The following is a 26,447-nucleotide window of genomic DNA, read 5'->3' on the forward strand; positions in this document are numbered from 1 at the left end:
TCCCCTGATGCTGCCCCAGGCTGAGCACACGACACAGGAGACATCAGGGGTCAGAAATGCAGGAAGATCTTTATTTACAGTAACAAATCAAACAGACAAAACCTCACAACCCCCCCAGCCTTTGCAGGGTGCATTCCCTCCCTGCCCTGCAGTTGAAGGCCCAAGCAGGGTAGGCCAGTATAGGCCAGGGGGAGAGAGAGCCAGAGCCACTGGCCCTCCGGAGGCCTTCCCAGCAGGTGCAGGTGCAGTGTCCAACAACCACTGCTGCGTGGCTCGCACCTTTGAGTCAGGCCCGGAGAGCTCTGTCCTTCCCCTGTAACTAGAAGGTCACGAGAGAAGGTGTTTCGCAACAGGGAGAGTCTGGAACCTCCTCTCTCCTCCAGTTTGTGCATGGACATGCAGTTTCTCTGCAGGGAAGGCTCTTCAGGGCATCCACTGTCAGCCGTCACAGGGGCAGTTAAGGAAAAGGCTCTGTGCAAAAGTGTGTGTGTGCGCGCGCGCACGCGATAGCCCAAGTGCTGGGGTCACAAGGGAGCAGCCGGCTGGGTTTATTGCACTTGCCTATCTTCCTCAGCACCACGAAGGGGGCAGGGAAGCCACTTCCAACCGCAAGGGGAGGCTGAGGCATTCGATCTCCAACCTTCCATCCCGGCCTGCCCCCTGAAGCTCACAGCGCCCTGCAGCCCATAGCCACCGCTTCCCGCCTGAGGAGGGAGGATGAGGACGGTGCATGCATTTTGTGGCACGTCTTGGGCCCCATCGTCTGAGTCCGCAGGGCAAGGAAGTTAGACGGGCCTGCGGGAACTCTGTGAAAAAGTCCTGTCTTTGTACTCTGGGTGCTGGCAGGCCAGCTGCAATCCCCCTGCGGGCTCATGGTACCTAACTGCTGACTAGGGGACATCAGCCTACTCCTTCAAGTTGCAAACCAGCAGGCACTCCTGTGTCTAGAATACCAGCAAGCAGGCACCACGCCCTTGCCGTAGTTGTGAACTAGCAGCATGGATGCTCCTGCAATAGCTGCCAATCAGCTGGCACCAGTGCACCTGGCTCACTTTTCTTTGCCAGCCAAGGGCCACTCGTGCCGTGATAACACGCCAGCTGTCAGCCAGCGGGACACTGGAGCAGCCAGCCAGTGGAGTGGCACCATTCGCTGATTCCTCAGACAGCCTCTGGCTCGGTGCATGTCTGATCTTGGCCTAGCAAGGCAGCTCAGGGTCTCCGCGTACGACTTGCTCTCCTGCTCTCGGCTCAAGTGGCAGGAAACAGCCACGCTGCTGTCTCAATTCCCTCGTGAACCGCTTGGGGTTACCTAGCCGGACAGCGCTGGGGGAGGTAGAGAGAGAAAGTTTGGGTCCTGCAGGTTTCCAACGAATCTTCCGCTGTCCCATGGCTCTAAGGAAGGGACTCTCATCCCCAGGTGCTTTCCAGCCTCAGGTTACCAGCTCTGCTGGGGTCTCCGGACTCCTCCCCTTTCCATCTCCCACGTGGCTCTCTCAAACATTGGCTCAGGAAACCTGCAGGGTCCTCCGAACACATGACACGGGGCAGGTCAAGAAAAATGAGAGCCAAATGGGTGAGGATGGAGTAGGGGGAGATCCCCAATCCAAGGCTCGCCTGCCCCGCCCCACCCCCATCCCCTCAGGTTTATGCCTGGGCGAGGGATTTGGCTCTGGGTTCCTCGCCCCTGCCTCGCTTCAGGAGGAGAAGCACAGGCCGCAGCACTCCATGCAGATCTCCAGGCAGTCCGCGGACTCGCAGCAGGCATCCACGATGCCGCAGTCCATGTCGCAGGGGAGGTCGCATTCGGCGCACTCCCCGGAGCCGCAGCAGCAGCAGCAGATGCAGGAATCCTCGGAGCTGCAGGAGCCGCAGGTGGCGCAGTCCAGCACAATGTTGCAGAGGGTCAGGAACTCACAGAAGAGGCAGGAGAGGATGCAGTGGACACAGCAATCTGAAGAGGGGGATGGCAGAGCCAGGGAGGGAGTGTGGTGGGGGGGAGAGGACAGAAATGAATGATACTGTTATTCACGGACGCTGCCCGGCACAGCACTATCACAGGGCTTGGATGGGAACATTCCCAACAGGCATTTTAGGGTTCCAGGTTTAACCCCCTAGCTCCCAGCTTCCATAGAGACCACCACAAACAATTGCTTATTCTCAGGGCAGAGATCTGAGACCAGCTGGGCTCAGCGTGGTTGGTTATTTGGGCCTTTGGCTTCTGCAGACACACAGGCAGGGTGGGGCCTGTGAATGGCACTATAGGGCCAGCTAGTGCTGCCCGGGGAGCTTAGAGACTTCATGGAATCCTCTTGTATCTTGGCCATTGCTGGCGATTGTGTGTGGAAGGTGCCCAGATACTGTGGTAATGGGCAGCAGTATAAAACCCTAAGAGAGGCAGACCAAAACCTGAAGGCAAACAAAAAGAACTCGCCAAAGGTCAGCAGTGAGAAACGGACAGAGCTTTACCAGAATGGGGCAGATATAAGGCCAGCGTGAGGGGGAGGAGAGCATCCCGGAATCTATGGGGCAAGTGTGAGGTCAGTGTGAGGGGGAAGAGAGCGTCTCGGAATCTATGGGGCAAGTGTGAGGTCAGTGTGAGGGGGAAGAGAGCGTCTCGGAATCTATGGGGCAAGTGTGAGGTCAGTGTGAGGGGGAAGAGAGCGTCTCGGAATCTACGGGGCAGATGCAATGCCAGTATGAGGGGGAAGAGAGCATCCCAGAATCTATGGGGCAAATGTGAAGTCAGTATAAGGGGGAAGAGTGTGTCCCAGAATCTATGGGGCAGATGAAATGTCAGTATGAGGGGGAAGAGAGCATCCCGGAATCTATGGAGCAGATGTAAGGCCAGTGTGAGGGGCAAGAGAGTGTCCCGGAATCTATGGGGCAAGTGTGAGGTTAGTGCCAGGGGGAAGAGAGTGTCCCTGAATCTATGGGGTGAGTGTGAGGGGAAAGAGCATGTCCTGGAATCTATGGGGCAGATGTAATGCCAGTATGAGGGGGAAGAGCACATCCCGGAATCTATGGGGCAGATGTAATGCCAGTATGAGGGGGAAGAGAGTGTCCCGGAATCTATGGGGCAAGTGTGAGGCTTAGTTCTCCCTTAGTGAAGGAGATTACTGGAGGGCTGGGAGGGACATTACTGGGACTGAATGGGGTCCAAAACTATATGAGGGTCATGAGATTAGGAGGCAGGGGCCCAGGACCAGAGTGAGGAGCGAGGAGGTGGGGCAGAGGCCCTGGCAGGGATGGGGAGGCCAGCCCAGAGCAAATAGGGAAAATGTGGGGGAATCGGACCAGGATCCACACAGCTCCCTGGCTTGAACGGCAGCAAGGGGTAGTTGGCAGAAAGCAGTAACTGTGGGCGTCACACCTTTCACCCTGGGTGCTCCCATCTCTCTCGAGCATTGTAGCTCTTGTTCCCGTCAGTGGACATGGAGGATTTGGGGAGCAGGGTGGGGGGCAGGGAGAGCCGGTACCTTGCTGTGCCTCCACAGGGATTTGGGAGGAGGCTGATTTGGAGCTGCCTTTGCTCTTCTTGCTGCCCTGGCTGTTAATGGAATAGTGTGACTGCAGCTTCCGATGAGGCTTCTGAGAGCTGGGCAGCGAGCCGAGGATGCCGTTCCCGGCATCTCGGTTTGTCCCGCCTGGGTCCGGGACACACCCGGCGCCATTCTGCAGCAGAGGGGTGCAGTCCATGGGGCTGGATGGCTGGATACCCCGCAGGGGTGTTCGCACCTGGGGCTGGCCTGTGGGCAAGAGGCAGCGGTGTGTTAGAGAGAGCTGCACTTAGAGGAGCATCCCGCATGGCAGAGAAAATACCGGTCCTGGCTCTAATGCATATCGAGATTCTTACTGATGTTGCTGGATGCAGGGGGGGTGTCTTGGCAGCACTCTGAACCCAGGTGTGTGGGATCCTGGCTTGTGGATGTGTTTCTAAGCCAGGCTTGAGTGTTCACACTGCATTTTGTAAAGCTGGGTTGACAATTGCTGAACCCAGTTTCACAGCCACACTAACACATCCACACTGCACCACGCAGACCTTCAGACTTGGGTCTACAGCTTGAGCTGCATCCACATTGCTAAATGACAGGGTTTGGACTCAACTCACAGTGGGACTCAGGTTCTGATCCATCCCTCTAGCCACATCCTAGGACCCGGGTCCTGAGAGCTTGTTGACTCGTCAGACTGATGTGTGTGTGTGGACAGAACGGGGCTTGAGCTCAAACCTGAGTCAGAGCCTGGGTTTTGTTTGTAGTGTAGACACAGACAGAGTCTGTGGTTCTCTCTAGCTCCCAGCCCCCATTACCTAGTGCCAGCACATTGCGTCTCCCCATGTCCTGACCTGGACTAAACAGTATTGGAAGAGACAGGGGGCTACAGGAAAAAGGGGTGTAGCTCACAATCTGGAACATGCATATGCTGGCCCCAACCACTCACGTATCCCCCATCATCTCCTCAGGCAGAGATGCCATTGCGCACAAGAAGATCACACACTAACTGCATAGGTACAGGCAGAGAAACCCAGCAAGACATTCATCCATTAAGCACTTAGATCGGAAGCTTTTCTGGGTGGGGCGTGGGGGCCACTTTTTCATTATATGTGTGCACGCTGTCTAGTCCCCCTCTATAACACAACACCGCAAGAACTACCCCACTCCATAATGCACACAATAAAGAGTAATGAATAAAGCACCAGATGGAGAGCGATGTAAGACCTAACCAGTCTCTGTTTGAGACATTTCTCCCAGGGAATTAAAAAGGATGACAAACATTATTCATACGTGTTTGCCTTAAAATGTAGGCACCTAAACTAGTGGTTGGATTTTCAAAGATGCTGAGCACCCACAGGTCCCATTGATGTTCAGTAAGGCAAGAGCTTTTCCAGGGTATCTAAAGTTTAGGAACCCCAGAGGGAACATTTTGGCCTGTATGAATAGGGTTCATATGTAACCCACTCCTGGCCATGGGCCATCAACAGGGTTTGAACCCACAACTGTCACCACCAGAGCACAGCACAGACCTTTGCCCCTTTAACTTAAGGAGCAGCTCCCTGTGTTGGCAGCAGTATCAGGTTGTAGCCTCTAGTGGCCCACTAGAGAATGGGACACAAATTTTGCCAGTGCATCAGATAAGTAGCAAGCTCACCTACAAACATGGAGGGGGTGGGGGGGGAGAGAATACATGGTAAAGTGTCATTAAAAAAAATAGAACTGCCCCTTAGCCAAGTTAATTTCTATTTAGTTTAAATCAGTTAGGAACAGGTTTAAACTACAGCTCAACCCTGTGTGCTCACGGTTGGGCCACAGGAGGCTGCATGAGGAACAAAAAAAGCATCGAAGGCTTTGTGCTTGACAGCCTCCGCAAGGTTTGCTGGCAAACATGGACAGCAAACACTATAAATAAGGTGACTTCCTTACAAGACTCATCATTGGAGCTGGTGGAAAAATAAGTAAATTCTAGAGGGAGGAGGAATGGGCAGGGGAAATTTCCTCCCCGGTTGAAGTGCAGTTAAGCGCATGTGTGGACAAGGCTAAGTCCCACAAAGACATTTGAGTGGAAAGTACAGTCCAACTGGGCTTGCTTAAAGCTCTGCACATCTAGGGAGAATTTTTATAAAGAGAACGTTAAACAGCCCTTGTCCAATGGAACCATCTGGGAGAATTTTACTTGAATGGAGACACGGGAGAGCCCTGTAGCCATTTTTTGTTCTTCCTGGAGGGTATTTGGGGAGGCCATTTCAACTGGGCTTAAAGGCCTTTCATAGAATCACAGAAATGTGGGACCTCAAGAAGTCACCAAGTCCAGCCCTCAGTGCTTAGGCAGGGCCAAGTAAATCTAGACCATGCCTGACAGGTGTTTGTCCAACCTGTTCTTAAAAACCTCCATTGATGGAAATTCCACAACCTTCCTTGGGAGCCTGGTTCAGTGCTTAACTACTCTGAGAGTTAGAAGGTTTTCCGTAATATCTAACCTAAATCTCCCTTGCTGGAGAGTAAGCCCATTACTTCTTGTCCCACCTTCAGTGGGGACATGGAGAACAACTGATCACCGTTCTCTTTGTAACAGCCCTTAAGATACTGGAAGACTTATCAGGTTTCCCCTCAGTCATCTTTTTTCAGACTAAACGTGCCTAGTTTTCTCAACCTTTGATCATGTGTGTTGCTCTCCTCTGGACTCTTTCCCAGTTTAGCCACACATTTCCTAACATTTGGTACCCAGAATTGGACTCAATACTCCAGCTAAGGCCTCAACAGTGCCAATAGAGAAGGACAATTACCTCCCGTGTGTTACATACGACACTCCTGTCAATAAACCCTAGACTGGTACTAACCTTTTTCACAAATGCATCACATTGCTGACTCACATTCAGTTTGTGATCCACTATGACCCTCAGATCCTTTTCAGTCTTACTACCCTCTAGCCAGTTATACTCCATTTTGTAGTTGTGCATAGGATTTTCCCTTTCTAAATGAAGAACTTAGCATTTGTCTGCATTGAATTTCATCTTGTTGATTCCAGATCAATTTGCCAATCCATCAAGGTCATTTTGAACTCTCAACCTGTGCCCCAAAGTCCCTCCAACCCTGTCCCAGCTCGGTGCCATCCATAAATTTTATAAGCATACTGTTCACTCCGTTATCCAAGTCATTGATGAAAATACTGAATAGTACCAGACCCAGGACTGACCCCCATGAGACTTCATTAGATACCCCTTCCCAGTTTGAGAGCGAACCATGGATTACTACTCGGTGAGTATGGTCTTTCAACCAGTTGTGCACCCACCTTATAGTAATTTCTTCTAGACTGCATTTCCCTAGTTTGCTTATGAAAATGTCATGCGAGACTGTGGCAAAAGTCTTTCTAAAATCAAGGTATATTGCTTCCCCCACATCCATTAGGCCCATAACCCCATCAAAGGAGGAAATTAGCTTGGTTTGGCATTATTTATACATGACAAATCCATGCTGATTATTATTCTATAACCCTTTGTGGAGGGCTGTCAGCAAAGGCCACCTCCACATTGTGAGGCTTTATCCCTTTTCAGCATAACAAGGCAATCCTCTGCTGAGGCAGCCTTCATGTTCTGCCCCCAATCCACTCCAACCTCAAACATGTGAAACAGGGAGACAGGAGGCTGCTGGAAATTAGATCCTCAGCTGGTGTCTTCGGTGCAGCCCCATTGGCTTAGCTACCCTGATCTGGCCTGGTGCATCAGGGAGGGGGAAAGGGAGGCACAAAGGATTGAGGGGGGGAGAACGGGAGAGATGCAGAAGAAGATGATGTAGTAGAGCAAGAGGGACATGAGGAGGAGGGAGGAGAAGGAGTGGAAAATAAAGAAACGGGCGAGTGGAGTCCTTTGGTGGAAGAATGGCCCAGTGGTTAGAACGCTGACCTGGGACATAGGAGACCTGGGTTTCACACGCTGCTCTGTGTGACCCTGGGCAAGTCCCTTAGTGTCTCTGCTTCAGTGATAGCCCTGTCCCCTCTCAGAGGGGGGTTGTGAGGATAAACGCAGCCCAGATTGCAATGCATTCGATTGCTATAGTGACGGGGTCATATAAGATATTCATGACAATGGGATGGGAAAGAAGAGAGCCCAGAAGGCAGGTTTTTAAGAGAGCTCAACACCAAAGAGGCTGATCAATTCTGAAAACCTGGTCCGTATAAAGGATAAAAGCCTACTGCTGTTACCAAATAATGAAGTTACTCCTCTGGTGGAGGCGCTGCCTCCACCGGTTCAGCTCCATTGATGGCAGTAACATGGCTGGACTTGGGCTGCGACCACTGCGTTGATGCCACCCACTTAGAGAGGGTCTAAATGACACTCTGGATAAAAACTTCTCTGGACTGAACTACGCTATCACAACCCTCAAAGCAGCTGCCCCCACAGGTTGATTTCCCAAAATAAGGCTAGCACGGACACAGCCCAGGCTGGTCAGCTGTCTGAGAGCCACAAATGGGCTGCTGAGCTCAGGAAGGAGTTGTGTGTTCACATTGGACTCCCACCCCAGCACCCCCCAGGGCTGAAAGTCAGAAAGGAGCTTAAGAAGATGATGCCCCAGCTGGGCTGTGGATCTCTCTCCAAACAAATTAATGCCCTAATTAAAAGGGATCCCCAACCTATGGCTGGACATTAAAGGGGAGGAGAACAAACATCTGCTTTAGCTGCAACTCCCTCTTGTCCTTGCATTCTGCAGAAACAAGTCAGGCTTGCGAATCTCCCTAACCGGGGCCAAAGGGCTGCTCGTCTGTACGTTGCTGTGGCCAGACAAGGCAATGCAGGGGAATCTGGAGAATAGTTTAATCCTGCCTCCCCCCATGCAAGGTTAGCCAATCTGATTATCGACCACAGACAGGATTTGGAATCCAGATCAGGAAGGGTTAATCATCAATCTCCCCGGCCCACAACATAACCAAATAAATAGAACCCTGCCTGCTGTTGTCTGTGCCAAACTTTGCATTTCTCTCTCTCTCTTTCGTCAGTAAACAAGTGATGATTCAGCAGAAAGGCTTGAGGGCAAAGGCACCTAGAGCCAAGCCGGGAAACAGTAGCCGCATTCTGTTTGGGGCGTCAGTGGGACAGGGAGCCTGAACTGCAAGGAGGAGAAGGGCCAGGACTGCATTGAGCAAGACGGCCAAACACAAGGTGCTTCTGTCTCGCGTTGGCGGGGATGCCAGGCCGCTCGCAGGCAAAAATAAAATCGCTGGAGGTAAGAAAACAGCATCTTGTTTTCCTAGCCTGGGTATCCTAGCAGGGCTATAGCACTACACTCGGTCCGGCTAGCAGAAATGGGGAAATGGCTGGCAAGAAAGTAGTGGGGCTTGCAAAACAGGTTAGTCCCCCACAGAATAGCGTGTGTGTGGTGGGGGGTAATGGGGGTGGAGTGTCCCAGGCAGTCACTAGTGCTTAAGGCTGGTTTTAGAGCATGAACGAGGCTGGGAGAGAAGTTTAAGCAACTGGATCCTAAAGGAGGGTGACTGTGTGAGAAGTTCCATGGCAGAGCATGCAGGGAAAAGTGGGAATGAAAACTGAGGTGCAAATAACTGGGTGACATGATCCAGAAGGAAGGGAATAGACAGAGGAGGGGTGAGAGGGGGATAGGAAGGAAGAAGAGGGGACGAAGGAAAGAACAAACTAAGCTTGGATTAAATCAGACTCCCATCCCCCAACCTTTTCCTCTTTGAGGTGCTGGATGATTTTCAGTTTCAGTTTCCAGCTAGGAGAAGCACCTGAAAGCACATGAGCGCCTGTCCTTGAGAGATCCCCAGCCTGAATGTACACACCGATGGAGAGGAGCAGGATCCGAACTTTCAGCTGATTCTCCAAAGCAGGAAACCTTTAGATGCTCTCCCATTGTCACAATGAAGGCCTGATCCTGTCCTCCGGGGAGCCTGGGGGAAGCAGGAGCAGGCCCCAAAGATCACATGGCCCCAAAGATAATGGCCTAGCAGAAAAAACATTTGCAGGGGAAGCAAAAGGAACCATTTTTGAGGCTGTTTGGGTTCCAGAAGGGCTGGTTCCACACATTTCCTCTTGACGTCATTGGGAGGACGCACTTGGCTCCTCTGACAGGCCCCACTGGTGTTTTGATGATTATTAGCTATTACCATCATACCTATTATCATAGTATCTCTGGGCCCCAGTCCCGGAGTAGAATGCCCCTATGCAAGGGCCTGTGCAAACACAGAACAAAAACAGGGTCCCTGCCTTAAGACGCTTACTGTCTAAGCGGCCACTCAAAATCAATGGCTGCTTTTGAAAACTGCCTCATTAGCTTGGCTTAATCACTCCGCAAGTTCCTTCTTTAATGTTTAAACCATCATTGATCTGTACAAGATGTCATCAAGGTGCCCTAATTGCATAAACTGCCTATTTTTGGGTTTGTTTTTTTTCTTATACTGTTTCATCATGGCAGACCAGATCAACAGCTCTGTGCTGAGGGGAAGGATGGTCTTGTGGTGAAAGCATCGGGCTGGAGTCAACACCCCTTTCTGTTGCAGGCTCCCTGTGTCATCTTAGACCAGTCATTTAAAGGATGGAATTTCTGCTGGTGCTGTGGATTCTCAGCACTTCTGATAATCAGGCCCTTAACTCTGTCCCCTCCGCCCCCATGTGTATAGGGACTAGCGATAACACCATTTCCTTTCTGCCTTGTCTATTTAGACTGTAAGCGCTTTGGAACAAGGACTATCTAGTACTGTGTGTCTGTCCAGTGCCTATTACATACAATAGGGCCCCTGTCTCAGCGGGGGTCTCTCAGTGCTAGCATAATAATAAAATAGCTACACATGGACATACATTTATAAACTGGTTAGAAAGAGCTGCCCCTTGAACTGGGTTGTATCCTCGGCGCAAGCTCCAAGTGAACTTCTACAGCTGAATTTAAATCCGCCCCTGAGAACATGCGTTTGTGCTGACATGACCGTAACCGCAGAGGCACAAGTGAGATTACATAGTGGTGAATCCCTGAATCAGAAAATTCCAGGTGAGGCCTCAGATGATAAGAATTTTGCTCCCAGCTGCTCATTACCATTTCCCCAGTTCTCCCAATATGCTCTCCCTGTGGAGGCTGGCCTCACGGCTCTTCCCCCAGGCGTGATTTGTTAAAATGGCATCTCTCCCACTGTCAAAGAGACAAGAAGATACAATAGCCCCTGGGGTGGGCGGGGGTGTTTCCGAACTGTCATGAGACTAGCGTTCGAGAGGGTGCAGTCCTGCTAGACCCTAACTCATGTCTGGGCCCCGCCCCTCTAAAAGGCCCCATCTTCAGTTCAACCCTGGCCAAAGCCCACTGCAGCCAACAGAAGTCTTTCAAACCCAGAGCCAAGGAATCCAGTTACAACCGATGATTGTCCCCTGATCTTTTTGCAACTTTTAGCCTACTTGTAGCTGGACTAAACTATTAGCTATTGTACAGAAGCACAGAGAGAGACCTCCAGCCAAGATCCAGGCCCCATTGTGGTAGGTGCTGTATGTACCCCAAGTAAGAGACAGTTCCTGCCCTGAAGAGCTTACAGTCTAAATAGAAACACAGAGAGGGGAAGTGAATTGGCTGCAGGTTAAAGGCAGATTTGGGAATTCAATGTACGTCTTCCGAATTCCTAGTAAAGTACTGCATCCACTAGATTACACTCCGTCCTCTAATGCACTAATCTTTTTCACCTAGTTATGGGAAAACAGTCTCTATTGCCCTGTTGGAACCAGGTCCCCACCTTCATTTGGTGTAGACAGAATCTAGCAGTGCATGGTCCAGTATGAGTCCAATATGCTAGGCTTCAAAACCCTGCTCAATCTGATGCAAGAAAGGCCCATTGAGCCTAGGAGTCTGATGCAGTCCACAGAGAGAAAGTCAGAAGCACAGGTCAGGAATTTTCAGACATGCCTTGCCAGCCACTCCCCACAAATATTCTACAGCTTCAGTTGTTAAATGTTTTTGAAAATGGCAGGGTTTACAAAAGTGCCTGGTGTACATGGTTTGGCTTGCTCTGTTTCTTCGCATTCCTCGGATTAAATTGTTTGTAAATCAAAATCATTCCCTGATCAGACAAGCACTGAGCAGCAGAGAAGCCAGGCCAGAATTTTCCCTCAGAGTTAGTAATAATATCTTACAGTTACAGGGCTGTTTTCCACTCAAAGGATCCCAAAATACTCAAAAGGAGATGGAAGAATGGCTACATTCTACCTCCGACATGCAGCTGCCTCTGGGGAGGAATGCAACAGCTGTTTAACAGCACAGTGCAATACTGCACGACAAACGAGTCCAGGAGGGTCTCGTATCCAATTGCAAGTTCAAGGAGAATTTTGGGAGTTATAATCCAATTAACCAGTTAGAAATGGTCCAGGAAACCAGGACTATCACCCCTATTTTGGGGACATTGTCACTGGGTATTTAATGTCCTGAAGAGGCCAGGACCTTGAGATAGCACCTTCAGCAGCTTCTAGCACTATGTAGATTCAGCTCTAGTCATGTCACCAGGAACTCTGAATGGATCTGACCAGAGCAGTGTCTCTTCCTGCTAAGACCAGGTTTTAGGAACAACAATCAACTTTGCTGAAGGTCATTTTTCTGAGTCCCTCACAATGCTGGGATAATACCAGGACCATGGAACAAAGACACAAATCCAAAGCCCCCTTCCCAAAGCTTCCTGCCTTCCCCTGTAAGTGCTGACTCTCGGATAATAAATTACAGGATCCCAATGCTATAACCTCTCCTATACTTCAGAATGTGTCATTTCACCTCCCTCTGATATTATCCACAGGGGGATATATCAAGATGCACCTGAGATCTATTTGCCCTGCACCACAGAGCAGATTTTCAAAGGAACTCAGCCCCCAGCTGCTCCCATTGTGACATTTATGGCCAGACTTTCCCAACAACTCAGCACACTGGGTGCTGAGTGATTCTGAAAACTCAGGCTATTTACTTAGGTACTTAAAAGGGAACTGAACTGTTTGGAAAATTTGGCCCCAGTTCTGAGTCCTGAGCTCTTTGAAATTTGGCCCAGGTCTTGAAAGCCTGAAAATATTTGCAGTTCATCATTGCTTCGTTTTTAGGGAAAGACCCACATCTTCCTGACAAGCGATTTTTGATTGACCATTAGCGGAGGTCATCATTAAAACAAACATTCACCACCTTACTAAGATACCACCATTACTTCCCATTCGAAGCACAGTGATTTACGTTGGTGTCTCAGATAGCAGTGTGGGGTAACTGCTGGAAAATGATGACTTTTTAATGGCAGCTTCCTGTAGAACAGGTTTCACTGTATTTAATCCCCACAAGGTAAATGTGAAGCATCTGTTCAAAGGTCCACCCTGATTGGTTGTTGCACACTCCGGCGTAATTACCCCATAAAGCGGCATAGCTGGAGAGTGACAGAGTTGGCGCGGCTGTTGGAAAGAGACTAATTCATCAAAGAAATTCATCAAATGAACCTAGACCATCCCTGCTGACAGGATTGTCCAATTCTTAAAATCCTGCAATGATGGTGATTCAACAGCCTGTTCTAGAACTGAATGACCATTCATTGAGGGTTAAGGCACATAAATAGCCTCATTCCTAGAGCTCAGGTTTCCTGGTACTAGGTGAGAAGTTACACAAACAAATCCAGATCCATGGTTGCTTATTCTCCCCCTGCCCCATTATATCAGATTAGATCAGAAAAGAAGGATGGGCCAGGGGTCTGGTGCTAATCTAGGGGTCAATTCCCTGCTCTGCCACAGATTCTCGATGTGACCTTGGGTAAGTCAGTTAATATGGGATTTCCAAAGCCACCTCAGTGGGCTAGGCACCTAACTCCAAATTGAAAGTCAATGGGTCTTAGACACCTAACTCACTTAGGAATTGCCTCAATTCCCCACCTGTGCAATGGGGATACTAGCACTCCCCTACTCACAGGGGTGCTGGGAGGATCAATATAGTAAAGATTATGAGGGGCTCAGATATTATGGTATGGGGGCCAGATAAGTACCTAAGAACATTGTTCCGTCCAGTCCAATATCATCCTTCCAGCTGCAGGCCTGGAGATTCAGAGGAAAGATTTAACTTTATCACAGTGCAGTTAACCAATGTTGTATTCAGTGAGGAAAATTCTTCCTGACCCCTGTTGCAATCTCATGATGCCCTGAAGCATGAGGCTGAATTTCTCCCCCACACAGCCTGCGTACCTGTCAACTGCCCTAGTGTTGTTCATCCACTCCAGAGAGAGCTTGCTCTCTTTCCAGGTAAGCCACCTAGGGCCGACTGCACTGGAGCTGATGCGGAGGCAGCACACATGAGCCAATCCGCGGCAAAGAGAGGAGGGCTGAGAGCTTGCTCCTCAGGCTGGGCACTGCATGACAGCAGAGTGACTCAGAGGTGCAGAAGGTCAGATGTCTGCAAGGTTTCCAAGCTACAGTACAGGAAGCACGTGATCTCTTCACTCCACGTACTCTCATCATGTCCATCCATCAGGATCAACCCTACTTCGCTATCCTTTCCCTGGCTGCCCTCCGTCCTACCCGCTAGTCTGCACCACAGGCAATTTGTTAACCTCACTGAGAGCTTCAGCCCCCACTGTCCGGTATTCCAATGGGAAGCCTCAATGCATTTCATGCCCCTGGAAAAGTAAAGACTTTACTGAACTATACAACGAAAGGGGATTTACTGTTGTATGTAGTGTGACCAGACAGCAAGTGTGAAAAATCGGGATGGGGTGGGGGGTAATAGGAGCCTATATAAGAAAAAGACCAAAAAATCAGGACTGTTCCTATAAAATTGGGACATCTGGTCACCCTAGTTGTGTGCCTAAGGGGCAGACAGAGGGCAAGACCCTTAAATCCAGGCTCAGGGCCAGGGATGCATCCGAGGGCAGGGAGAGAACAGATCTAATGATTCAGCAAGGAACCGGCCTGCTTTCTCCCAAACCTGATAAACCACCTTCACTCACCTTCAGCACGAGGCACAGTGAGGGTAGCCTGCCCCTGGGTCCAGTTCTGCTCTAAATCCTCAGCTGGTGTTTTCAGGGGACTGGGGATAGAGCTGGTTGTCTGCACTGGCAAAAATGGGACCCATAATGCAATGGTGGCACTGTCCCTGTCCCAGCAAAAGTTGGCGCATGGATAGAGGCTCTGCCTACGCCGCGCTCCAAAGCATGATTGCAGCTTCACCTAACAGGCACAGCTAAAAACAGCCCAGAAGCCCCAGCAACACAGCTTCAGCACAGGCTAGCATTACAAGTACAAACCCAGAGGGACTGGTTGGGCCTGTACAGCATGCACCGGTGGCTGTGCCATCATGGCTATTCATAGCTATGCTCGCTTGATTAAAGTGAGCGTAGCTACGCCTGCCTGAGCGGCAGTGACCCTCTGATTGCAGATCAATAGCATAGCCACAGACAGACAGAACTCTGGCGATCTTCCCACTGTGCCATCTGACCCTTCACAGGGCAGGCTTTCGACAGCACAGTGCGAAAAATGCACTCGACTTGCCTACTATGCCACAGCTTTCATCACTGCCACCCCAGCGGAGCTGTACCCCCAATGCATGAGCCCCTCAGCCCCACCCCTTTGTGCCAGCCAGAGGATCCTTGTGTTGTCTCTCTGCAGAGCTACTGGTGTCAGATCTCTCTCAAAGGACATGACCTGTCTCTCATGTGGGAACTGCAGATTCTCATCCCTACCGTGCCCTTAGCTGTGTTTGGGGCAGTCAGAGACATGCACTTTAGCCTTAAACCCACAATCTCTGCAGGTTGGTCCTGCCACTTCTTCAACCCCTAGTTACTTAACTTGCCTACATGCTGGTGTAGGAGGGACAGTCTGTAATGTCAGCGAAAACCCTCCCATTTCCCCCTTCTGTCCCTCTGGGGGGCTCTCCCCGTCTGGTGCATTTTGCAGGAGTTAGAAGGTGTGTCCCTCATTTTTCTTCCCACATGTCCCTGTGTATAACTTTGGCAGGTAAGGTTAACACTATGGACAACAATAGCAGCAATTACCCCCTCACTGGGTGCTCCTCCTACTTTCACCACCTGGACTAGTGCCACATACTAGTGTATGGGATAAAAATACAGCTCCCTGCTTTTATCTGGGAGTGGGAGGATAATGGAAGAACAGGGATAGTGCCCACTCTTGCTAGGAGCCTCTGACATCATTTTTTGTACGTATTACAGTATTTCCTACAAGCCCCAACCTGGCACTAGGCCTATTGTGCTAGGTGCTGTACATACCAAAAAGGAAAAGACAGTCCCCGCCCCAAATAGTTTATGGGTTTCTTTGAACCCATGAGTGAGGGGAGAGGTACCATTGTGATTTCAAGGAGCCAACCCCCAACGCCGATTCTGCCCCAGCAGAACCCAAGGGAAAGAAGCAGAGACTTACGTGTCACAGCTTCGGGAGTGACCATGAACTCTGACTTGGCCTCACTTTTGGGTGGTGCTGTTCCATTTGCCAGGAGGTTCAGGGACTTGTCGTCTTCTGGCAGTTTCTCTTTCTCCTCCGTTGCTGGGGCCTGAGGGAGAGGGGCTGGGATGTGGCACAGAGCAGACGGTGCTACCGCTGGATTCTGCGTGGAGGAAGTGCACGAGATCGCCTCCTGATCTGAGACAGACAGTAGGGTTCTAATTATTATTATCTGTGCGAGCATACCATGGACTAGGATCCCACCTTGCTAGGTGTGGTTCAAAGACAGAACATAGACAGTCCCTGCCCCAAGGAGCATCCAGTTGCAGTATAAGATCAGAGACAACAGATGGAGTCGGACAGACTGAGTGGGGAGTACCAGGAAACAACGAGACACCTCTTCCATCATCCGTTCCATCTTCACAACCCTTAAACAGTGCGAAGGCAGCAGGCTTCCCAGATTCGAGCCTGGGCACACTATTCACAAGAAAGTTCAGAAGCCTAGGGCCAGATCCTGAGCTAGTGTAAACAGGCATAGCTCCATTGATGCCAACGGAGCTACATCGATTTACACCAGTTGAGGATCTGGCCATTTTGGGTGGCATTTTCAGAAGCGCTCAGCACGGTTCGACTCTGCTTCTCATGCAGTTAATGGTAAAAGTCCCGTTGACTCTCCTGGGACAGAGTCAGGCCAATGCTGAGCACTTGTGAATTCTCTGGGGGCAGGGACTATCGTGGTCTGTGTTTGTATAGTGCCTAGAACAATGGGCTCCTGGTTTGTGACTGGGGCCCTTAGGCGCTACTGCTAGACAAACAATTAAATAAGACACTTAGACTTTAAGGCCAGAAGGGACCATCATGATCATCTCGACTGACCTGCTGCACATCTCAGGCAACAGAACCTCACCTGCCCACTCCTGGAATAGACCCCTCACCTCTAACTGAGATACTGAAGTCCTCAAATCATGACTTAAAAGACTTCAATAAACATCATTTTGAAAATCCCACCAAGTTTTCACAATTCAAATTTTAAAATCATACATTTCTCAGATGTTTTACTCAGAAACAGGCTGGTGCATCATTTGGTTTTGTTTAAATCCAACCCCTGTTTATTTTCTAATGTTTAAATGTTGTGTGCGCGTGAAGGTCAGTTTGTTCCTGGAAGATGCGCAGCAATTCGAAATGGTCACAAGGTCTGAGGTCCGTTTGGCTACCCTGTGAAAAGCAAAACCTCTCTGTCCCATATGCTGCCCATGGCAGCAAGCTCCCAGCTGCGGCCTTGCAGAGCTCACCCGAGCGCTCTGGAAGTACCCACGTAGACAGCACTTGGATGTTATGGCTCTGGCCCTGAAGCCTATTTCCCACCCCAGGCTCCAGAGCCCCAGGCTCCAGAGCCCGAGCTCCAGCCCAAAAGGCGACACCTACACAGCTATTGTTAGTGTGGTAGCATGAGCCCGAATCTGTCGACCTGGGCTAGGAGGCTCCCTGCCGCGGACAGGGTAGCCATACCCATAGTGTCCTGGTATGAAATTGGAAACATGGGTATTTTTCCCATGATAATTTGTAGAAAAAAAAATTGACATTTTTACTTAGACCCTACTACTGGGAGCAAGCCCGTGCTACCAGAGCTCCAGTTAGCAACCCTCAGGGCACTGCTGTGGGGAAGCTCACACTGCCAGGGGTTCTATCCAGCAGGGACAGGGCACTGCTGCATGGAAGCTCACTGGGACTCCAGCAGACTGCACTGCTTTCTCACAGCTGCATCCTATCGCAGGGTGAATAAAAAGTCCCATGCTGTGGGAGTCTTCGCCGACATGGGCTTCGGGTACTTCCACAAGGAAGGACCCAGGAACCGTAGTGGGCATTAGAAGGGCACTGCTCTGAAGAGGATCTCACCAGGGCGTTCCCAGATGGGAAGAAGAGGGCACTGAGTGATAGGCAGCCCATGCTGCCACAGTCCCAGCTGGCATCCACAAGACGCTGCTGCATGAGAAACGTGGGAGTGCAATTACCGCAACTGAACGGCAGCACAGCGAGACCAGTGAGAAAGAGGAGGAGGCCATCAGGCACACGCCATCTGCTCCTGAAGCCTGCTGGAAAGGTACAGCTCCTTCGCACCACACAGACTGAGCAGCTGGTTGTCACACATCCCAACTTCAGCCAGAATCCTCTGGATTGCCAGGCTCCTGAAATCCCCTTGGCTTGGCTTTTCATCTGGCAGGTCTCTGTCAAAGGGGCCTGACCCACAGGAGATGGGCAAACCAGACATGCAGCCCTCAGCACTTGGTGGAAGGTATTGATGAGGGCGCTAGCCTTAGTGAGATGGAGGAACAAGATCAGGCAGGGGTGTCGGTAGGTATGCAATGGAGTTGACAGACAGATCCCCCCAAATCCAGGCCCTGTGCAGCCTCATCCTTACCACCTGGCTGAGGCCCATTGAGAATGAAGCACATGAGTGACTGGTGAGTTAGCTTGATGGCCAGAGTGGCACTGTGGGAAAAGCCCGACGGGGACGTCATTCAGCTCTGCTATTGTGATGCGACACGGATTTCCCGCTGCACGGGCCAAAACACGATGGACCAGACATTGTTCAGCCTCAGTCCTGGTTAGCCCTGGGAGTGGGCGGGAACCCTACAGCAGCCAGGCACGGCTTGCAGCACCTGAGATGGCTTTGGTGTCTGTATGCAGGGCATGTTAGAGGGATCGCGTAATGTTAGACAAGGGTCATTCCTCTCATGCAGACAAGGCCGCTGGAGACCCTGCGAACATGAAGAGATGGCCCCTTTCTGCAGAGTCCCCCTCACTTTCTTCCACTGGCCTCCCAGTTGGCCTATCCACCTCTGACCCTCCCCCATGCTCCCTTATCTCTCAGAATAGCAATCGTTTACACAACAGGGGCTGGAGGTGCAGCAGCATCGGGGCGGAACCGCACTTTATATAAAGCTAAATTATACCTTAGGAGGATAAAGCTAGACAAAGCACCCATAATTACACTGACTGTAGCAAGAGGTCCTACACGCAGCTGGGCAGGGGCAGAGGGTGGGAAGAACGCGGCAGGCCTTGGACCCCTCATTATACCCAAGATAACAAACGATCCTTCATGCATGCAGACAGGGCAGGAGGCAGACGGGGAGGAAAGGAGGCAGACCTCACACATATAATTATAGTGGCCATAATGACAGAAGGGAGGAGGGCCTGATCCAAAGGCCTCTGGAGTCAGTGGCACTCTTTGCACTGGCTCTAGGGGACTCTAGACCAGGTTCCGAGAGACTGATGGAGAGAAAAGCAGAGGAAGAGGGCGACCTCGTACACACAAGGCTATCCAACAAAGAGAGTGGGGAAGACAGCCCAGTGGATAGGGTGCTTGAAAGACCTCGATTTCACTCCCAGTCTTCCTGCATGGTTAACTCAGCTCCCCATTGGTAGAATGGGGATAACCCTTCCTCACCTCACAGGCCAGTTGAGTGGATAAAATCCATTCAGGATGGTGAGATGCTCGGAGACGGATGGGGGCAATATAAGCACCTAGACAGACAGTCAACAGAGGCATGTGAGCTTTTGGTAGGAAAGGCAAAAACATCAGTGATGCTAACCTGGCTGAAAAATACAGCTGAGGATCCTTGAGCCTTTCAGCCTAGCTAAGCCCTACTTTTAAGTTCAGAGGAATGTACGCCCCTGAATTTAACTAGCACTTCCAGTGCTTGGTGGTGGAGTGTGCGTGCTGAAGAATTTGCTTCCCAGCTGTTTTCTGCATACCAGCAAATCTGGACTGGTTTATGGTTTCACACGAACATCAAGATTAAATCCCCTTATGGGACAGTCTGATAGAATTTAATAGAAAACAGCGATCTTTCTAGAGGTTTTTCAAACTACCCTGTAGAATCCAGCAGAGAATTCTCCCCCACCTTCATTCGCTATGAAATCTTTGAGGCTGTTAGAGTAATTTCTGTAGAACCCTGTTGGTTTCAGCGCTCTTCCATTCTACAGGACTTTCCCACAGGCATGTGATTTTGCCTGGTTTTAATGTGAACCCAGGAGAAATTCAACAGCTTCAGGAAAGGTTTGCATTGAGAATTTGGGTCCAACACTCAGAGTGAGCCTGGGCAGGAAGTAGAAGTGTGTGAACCCCTCGAAGCAGAGCAAAAGGGAGGAAATGTTCTAGTGCTTCCTTGAAAACCCAAGCCATGGGAGAAAGAGGTGCATACCTGAGTGTAAATAGAACAGTGACCACACAGAGCTAAATGCTGCAGTCATTTGTCTGGTCTCAGTCATGGGAGTTTGGCCTGAGTAGGACATGCAAAGTTTGCCCTATAGGCCTGATCTAAAGCCAATGGCAAAAATTCCATTGACTTGAGTGAGCTTTGGTTCAAGCCCTTACTCACACGTGATTCTGAGGTTACCTTTCAGGCCATGTGATCATAGGTTCTCCACTGTATTTGTGTAAACCCAGAACTGATATGAATGGAATTACACTGTCATACATTAGTGCTATCGGCCAGCTGGATCTGGCCCAGAGGCAATTATTTACACACTTTGATAGGGTGCCCTAAATCGACATAACACTTCAATAATTAGAAAAGACATGATTGCCTACTCAGAAAAGCCTACAATGTAATATATTATCAGGGGCTTGATGGTCACATACACAGGTTCCCCCTCCCGTAACTTCACTGACTTCAGTAAACTCATTCCTGGTTTACCCCAATGCAAGCAACTAAAGGATGGGACCCAACATCTGAAAAATTAGTCTTCCAGATAATTGGGCGCTACCACCTAGTGGTGGTGGGCTACCAGCAGATGAGAGAAAGAATGGCTTTCTGGTTAAGACCTCGAACAAGGACTTGGGGGATCTGGTTTCAATCCCCAGTTCTGGAACACGGCAAGTCACCGTGCCTCAAATATAACATGGGGATTAGAACACCTCTTTTGTCTGTTTAGAATATAAACTCTTTGAGGCAGGGACGGTCTCTCGTGATGCGTCTGTAGTGCCCAGTACAACAGAGGCTGTCGACGCGAATGCAATACAAGTAATACTGGTAGACAAACAGATAGCTGGCTGGGCTGCACACTGTTCATACGTGGTTAATAACACCAAACACTAGGTCTCCTATACAAACAGAGAAATGCAGGGAGGAAACTGGCAATTAGATTAATTTCCACGGGAACAAACAGGGCAGAAATATAGAGCAGGAGAGAATTTGGACGAGTTGGTTCTCCCCTGTGTGAGACACACTGACTCACTCCCTGGCATCTCTTCAGCTGCGTGCCCACACGTGAGAGCCGCCGCGATGCGCTTCACAAGCGTTCCGTGGAGCACGTGAGCTGCTGAAGCAGCCCCAACACCTCTCCTGGCACTGAGACCGAATGGCAGGAGTTGCTCCTACTCTCTGTGGTTCTGTGATTGGCATGATGTGGAGTCAACGCGTGTCTCATCGTTAACAGCTTAGTGCTGGCTGGAGCTCAGACAGATTTCCTTGCAGTGGTGTCAGGGAGACAGCCCAGACATGCTCACACTTCAAACGGGCTCCAGGGACCCGGCAACAAGGCAGATCAACCCCTGCTTTGATGCATCTTCTTCCCTGCTGGGAGCTTTCCAGACCCAGCCAGGCCCAGGGGAAAACAATACTATTAACTAAACACCCTACACTCATACAGTAGCTTTTATCTCGAGATCTCAAAGCACTTTAGAAACAAGCCTTGTGAAACAGATGGGTAGGTAATTATTATCCCCATTTTCCAGGTGGGCACAGAGAGATGACGTAACCTCCTTATATTTGCATGGCGAATCATCAGCTGAGTTGGGAGTAGATCCCAGGAGCCCTGGCTCCTAATCATCCCTTGGCAAGGTACCCCAGGAGTTATACGCCTTCTGGGAGGAAGTAGCCACATGTTAGATATTATTACAATGACATCAGGTATAACGCTAAATAGAACTCTCATACTTCTTGCTCTGAAGAGTGTAATTGCATCACTGAAAGAGATATGTGGCATAACAAGGTGCCCAATAGAGTATGATCTGCCAAGCTATGGTTTTGGTGCCCAGCGGAGGTCTGTCTGGATCAGATTGCTCTAAGAAGACAAGGAGCTAAAGACATGTTTGCAGCACTTGCTGTCCCACACAGTGTTTGTGAGCCAGTGGCTTCTACCTATCCTTGCTCAGCCCTGGGGACTTTGATCTGATCGATAATCCTTTGCACAACACACCTGGAAAGACTGATACTGCAAGGTGTTGAGCAACCCTCAACTTCCCCTGAAATCCATGCAGGTTTACCTCTTTGCTGTTGTAATTATTTCTATTATTGGTAGCACCTCAGGGCCCCAGTTTGCTGAGTGCTGGATGTACACATGGTGATAGACCATCCCTGCCCCAAAGGGCTTCGGACCAGATTTTCTGAAAGTATTTAGGCACTGAACTCCCACTGAAATCAATGGGAGTTAGGAGCTTTAATGTCTTTAAAAATCCCACCCTGACACAACAAAGGCTGGGAAGGGAAACTGAGGCACAGAGAGGGACTTGCCCAAGATCACTCAGCAGATCAGTGACAGAGCCACATTATCCTTCACCCAACACCCCCTGGCCAGGAATCGGTTGTTTTCCTCTCATGCAAAGCCTGACATTCCATTGACCTCCAGGGAGAGAGCTGCTCACGGCACTAGAGACAGACACCAGACTCAGGCTTCCCTGAAATCTTCTGGGGTTCTGAATAATCTCCCTGGGAAGCTGCTGAGCTCCTGCAGCAGAATCCAGGGTCATCTCTGACCCTCAGCAAACAGCTGTAAGCAGACACTGACTAGATGCTAGCAACTAGGGATTGATGCATTAAGTGCTAACAAAACATCAGACATTTTGGGATTGGAGATTGCCTGATCCTAACCTCTCTCATTTCCTAGTTACATTCTGATACGTATATGCCATATAACTGCTGCATCCCACCAGCATCCCTTTACCACATGGGGCATCTTGATATCACCTTTCATTCAAGCCTCAGCACCCAGTAGGATAACTATTATCCTCATTTTACAAGTGGGGAAACTGAAGCAGAACATAGCACTCAGGAGTCCTGAGGTCCAGTCCCTTGCTCTGATCACCAGGTTACTCCGCTGACTAAAATGCTATTTCTGCATCTTCCCCAATTACACTTTTATATGAACGCTGATACAGTCTGAGCCTCAATCAGGCCCAAGACCAGAGAGTCCATTGCTTAACCAAGATAGCAGGCTGGCAATTGGTTTCATGCAGTTTAATAAATTTCCCCTTCCATTTTACAAGTACATGCCTGAGTCCTGCTTAGATAACAAAATGGAGCTGTACTGCATAATTAACGATGCAAACAACATAACTTCTGCATAGTATTTTTAAAATATGTTGGAAGGGAAAAATGAATGCCAACTGGGCATAGGAAAACATTTTTGTTTATAAGTACAGAGACAATAAGATGCAATAAGCATTCAAATGTCACGAGTGAGGCCTCAATCAATCATGAGATTGGCTTAAAGAATGAGAGAATATTTTTTTTAAATGTTCTTTTCATTTGCCTTCTGGTTTCTGAGCCTGTAGGATGAACTTGGATCCCATATTCAGGATTTTTCCCCTCAACCACAAGGTCTAGAAACTCACTGAAGAAAAAAGGGAAACTGAAATGTTCATGATACCATTAGACTCCAGAAGCTGGGACTTCGAGAACAAACCCATGCCAAATATTGCAAGATTTGCAGGAAGATTTGGTGACACTGAGTAATGTGTCAGCCATGTATCTTCATCTATTTCATTGGGCACCTTGTACCATTCATTCAATGTAAGGTGTGCAAAAATAACACCTGTTACAAGTAGAAGGGCATTCCATTCACTGGGTGGATTTATTGTGGTACTACATTCCCACTGGAGCTATGAAACTTATGGGCCAACATTTGGGCCTGGTCTTGAGTAGGATAAAAAGGTGTGTAGGGTGTATGCGTGGGGGAGTTAGATTATGTTTAGCTATCATGATCTAGTCAACATGTCATAAAACTCTTTTGCAAACAACTGGAAATTGCACCCTGCCAGCAACTGGTGGTCAGTAGTCAGTTTAGCTGAACCAGAATGGAACTCAGTTCAGCTTGGTGTGTAAACAAGGAAAAAACTGTAGTCAGCACAAGTTCAGCTAAGCCAGGTTAACCCTTGCTCTGACTTCAGAGGGAAGTTAGAATGACCTCAGATTTAATACAAGTCAAGGATCACGAGGATGACTGGCACACTTTCTTAGATTCCACTTCATTTTCTTTTGTTCTTGTGGCCCACAACACAGGAAGTGTCCAAGAAAGACTCTTGTGCCAACATCCCAATTGAAGATACCTGAAGAGGTCATCTAATCCATCCCCTCTCTCTGAGGCAGGAACAAGTATACCTAGACCATCCCTGACATGTGTTTGTCAGGAATGGTCTACATATACATAATCCTGGAGTACTCACATTTGTGGGTACTCAGCTGAACCTTTAGAGGTCTTCCCATTGCTAAATACTTAGTTGCCCCAAGCATGTCTTAAATACAACATAGGAACGACTTTACTAGACCAGAGCTGCGGTGAAGCTAGACCAATGTCCCATCTCTAATGGCTTCCTCTACAGAGGAAGGGGCAAGAAATCACCTAGTGGACAATTCAGAAATAGCTTCCTGACATGTCAGAGGATAGTTATGTCTGTTTATACATTACTGGAACACACTCAGGCTTTGGCGATGAGGGCGGTACAAGAAACTATATAAAATAAAAGAGGGAAAGTTTCTTCCTAACTCTCTGAGCTAGAGGTTGTCTTGTGCCCTGAAGTTAGAGATGTATTTCTACTGCCAAGGTCCGAAGCAAACCTCTTCTTTTTGCAAAACTTGGGGTGTTTGGACCTAGAACATTGGTTTGACCCATTCCAAAGAGGACAGGGAGGGGGAGTCACCATGGTTGGATCCAGACTTATGCCCTTCCAAACTTGAAGAGCATTTGTATCTAGCATGTTGGCTAGAGTCCCCTTTTCATATGAATGAAGGCATGGATTCTCTTGCCATTTTTGTCTTCATCTTTCTCTTTCCTTTAATCTCCCAGGGATGTCTAGGGAGAGGAAGGACGATGGCGGATGGAGAGATAAACAAGGATATACTCTACTGAGGCGCTTGTCATTATCATCATGCTACTGTGCAACAATATATCATTTGGGAGCTTTCTAATCTGTTTTTTTGCAGATAAAATGAATGAGTGATCTCTCTTGGTTTTCCCACATATACTGCCGCGTCCATCCAGGTGGTTTACTGACCCCCCCCCCCATGACTATTTTAGAACTTGATTAAGCAATTTAGAATATGGTGGAGGGAGTGTGAGAAAAATCCTCCAATTCCATATGCCAGACTGGAGGAGAAGGAGAGAGAGAAAAAAAAAACAAAACTTTGTTTTGAAAGTTTGCTCGACTGGGAGAAATCCAAATGGCTTATTTACATTCAGTCTGAAATTAATGCACTGAAGCCTTTCAGATTCAAAGATATTCAGAGAAAAGAGGGGGAGCGGGGAAGAAAAATGCCCAGAAAGCCACAGCAGAGCACAAGCTAATCACTGAGCTCCTGACACATCAAACACAGCTTTGCTTTTACTGATTTCCATACCTCGACTGGTTACCCTGGCGGCGTTTGCCCTAGTGTCTCTCGCACGCTTGGGTGATGGTGTGTAAAACATTTTCGCTGCTGGACCACAAGGCGTTTGGTCACCAATGTTTGTTTCTATGAAAAAAGTTACTTCCTTAGCAAAAACACAAATAACTCGCCAGCTCCACACCAGGGTTGTTATTATTTGTTATTTATAGTGTTCTGGTGGGTAGAGACATAAAGGCAGAGGGACAGGCAGGCTGGTCAGCACGCAGGCCCCTCTCTGACAATGGCTTGTGCCAGCTGCTTCAGAATCACTGCAAGAACTCCTGTCGTGGACAGTTTTGTAATCCATGAGATGGGGTATTAAAACAACCTATCCCACCCCCTTTGTCTGGCTTGTGGATTGAGGCTGGGCTTCTCAAGGGCATGCTAAGGTATTCAACCCCCACGGAGTATAAAATACAATCTGGCCACCTTCCTCCTTTGGCTCCTTGAAAATCCCACCTTTGGCACAGGGAAGGTCTCTCACTGGCTATATGCAGAGCACCCATGGAGCCCTGAGCTGATTAGCAGCCTCTAGGCACTGAACAAACAACAATCAAGGTTAAACCATTCAGATGACTTAGCCCAAACCATGTCCCACTCCCAGTATGGTACAAGGAAACACTCACAGTTCAAGACACGGCAGAAGTCTCAGCACGGAGAGGCCCCCATATTAGAGGGAGAGAAAGTTTGTGTGCCTCAGAGCAGACCTCCCGCCTCAAATTAAAGAGGAGGAAAGTAAAACCAGCACAACAAAATGGAGACGCACATAGCTAAAACACCAGCTGTTTGAATAACACAATACAACATATTTCAAGAAAGGTTAAAACTGGAAATAAACTCCTGTATGAGACACTTCATTCTTCTACTCTCTACAACAGCTAAAACCCCATTGACTTCAGTGCAATTCCTCCTGATTTACACCA

General features: G+C 49.2%; 1 protein-coding gene across 4 annotated transcripts in view; it reads right to left on the reverse strand.

Annotated features, from left to right (window-relative positions):
* Positions 1 to 487: 487 nt before the first annotated feature.
* MDFI (MyoD family inhibitor) overlaps positions 488 to 26,447 on the reverse strand; it is a 40,156-nt gene continuing 14,196 nt past the window's right edge. For 2 of the 4 annotated variants that reach the window (XM_050957116.1, XM_050957117.1), the window contains exons 3-5: positions 15,857 to 16,040; positions 3,477 to 3,746; positions 488 to 1,951 (exon numbers count right to left, since the gene is read on the reverse strand). In XM_050957116.1, the coding sequence (XP_050813073.1) occupies positions 1,695 to 1,951; positions 3,477 to 3,746; positions 15,857 to 16,040 (711 nt within the window). In that variant the 3' untranslated portion in view covers positions 488 to 1,694. Of the gene's footprint in view, positions 1,952 to 3,476; positions 3,747 to 15,856; positions 16,076 to 26,447 lie in introns of all 4 variants that reach the window. The other 2 variants (XM_050957115.1, XM_050957114.1) reach the window with 1 other exon arrangement.

The sequence above is a fragment of the Gopherus flavomarginatus genome, chromosome 5, assembly GCF_025201925.1.
Source record: "Gopherus flavomarginatus isolate rGopFla2 chromosome 5, rGopFla2.mat.asm, whole genome shotgun sequence".
Lineage (NCBI taxonomy): Eukaryota > Metazoa > Chordata > Testudines > Testudinidae > Gopherus > Gopherus flavomarginatus.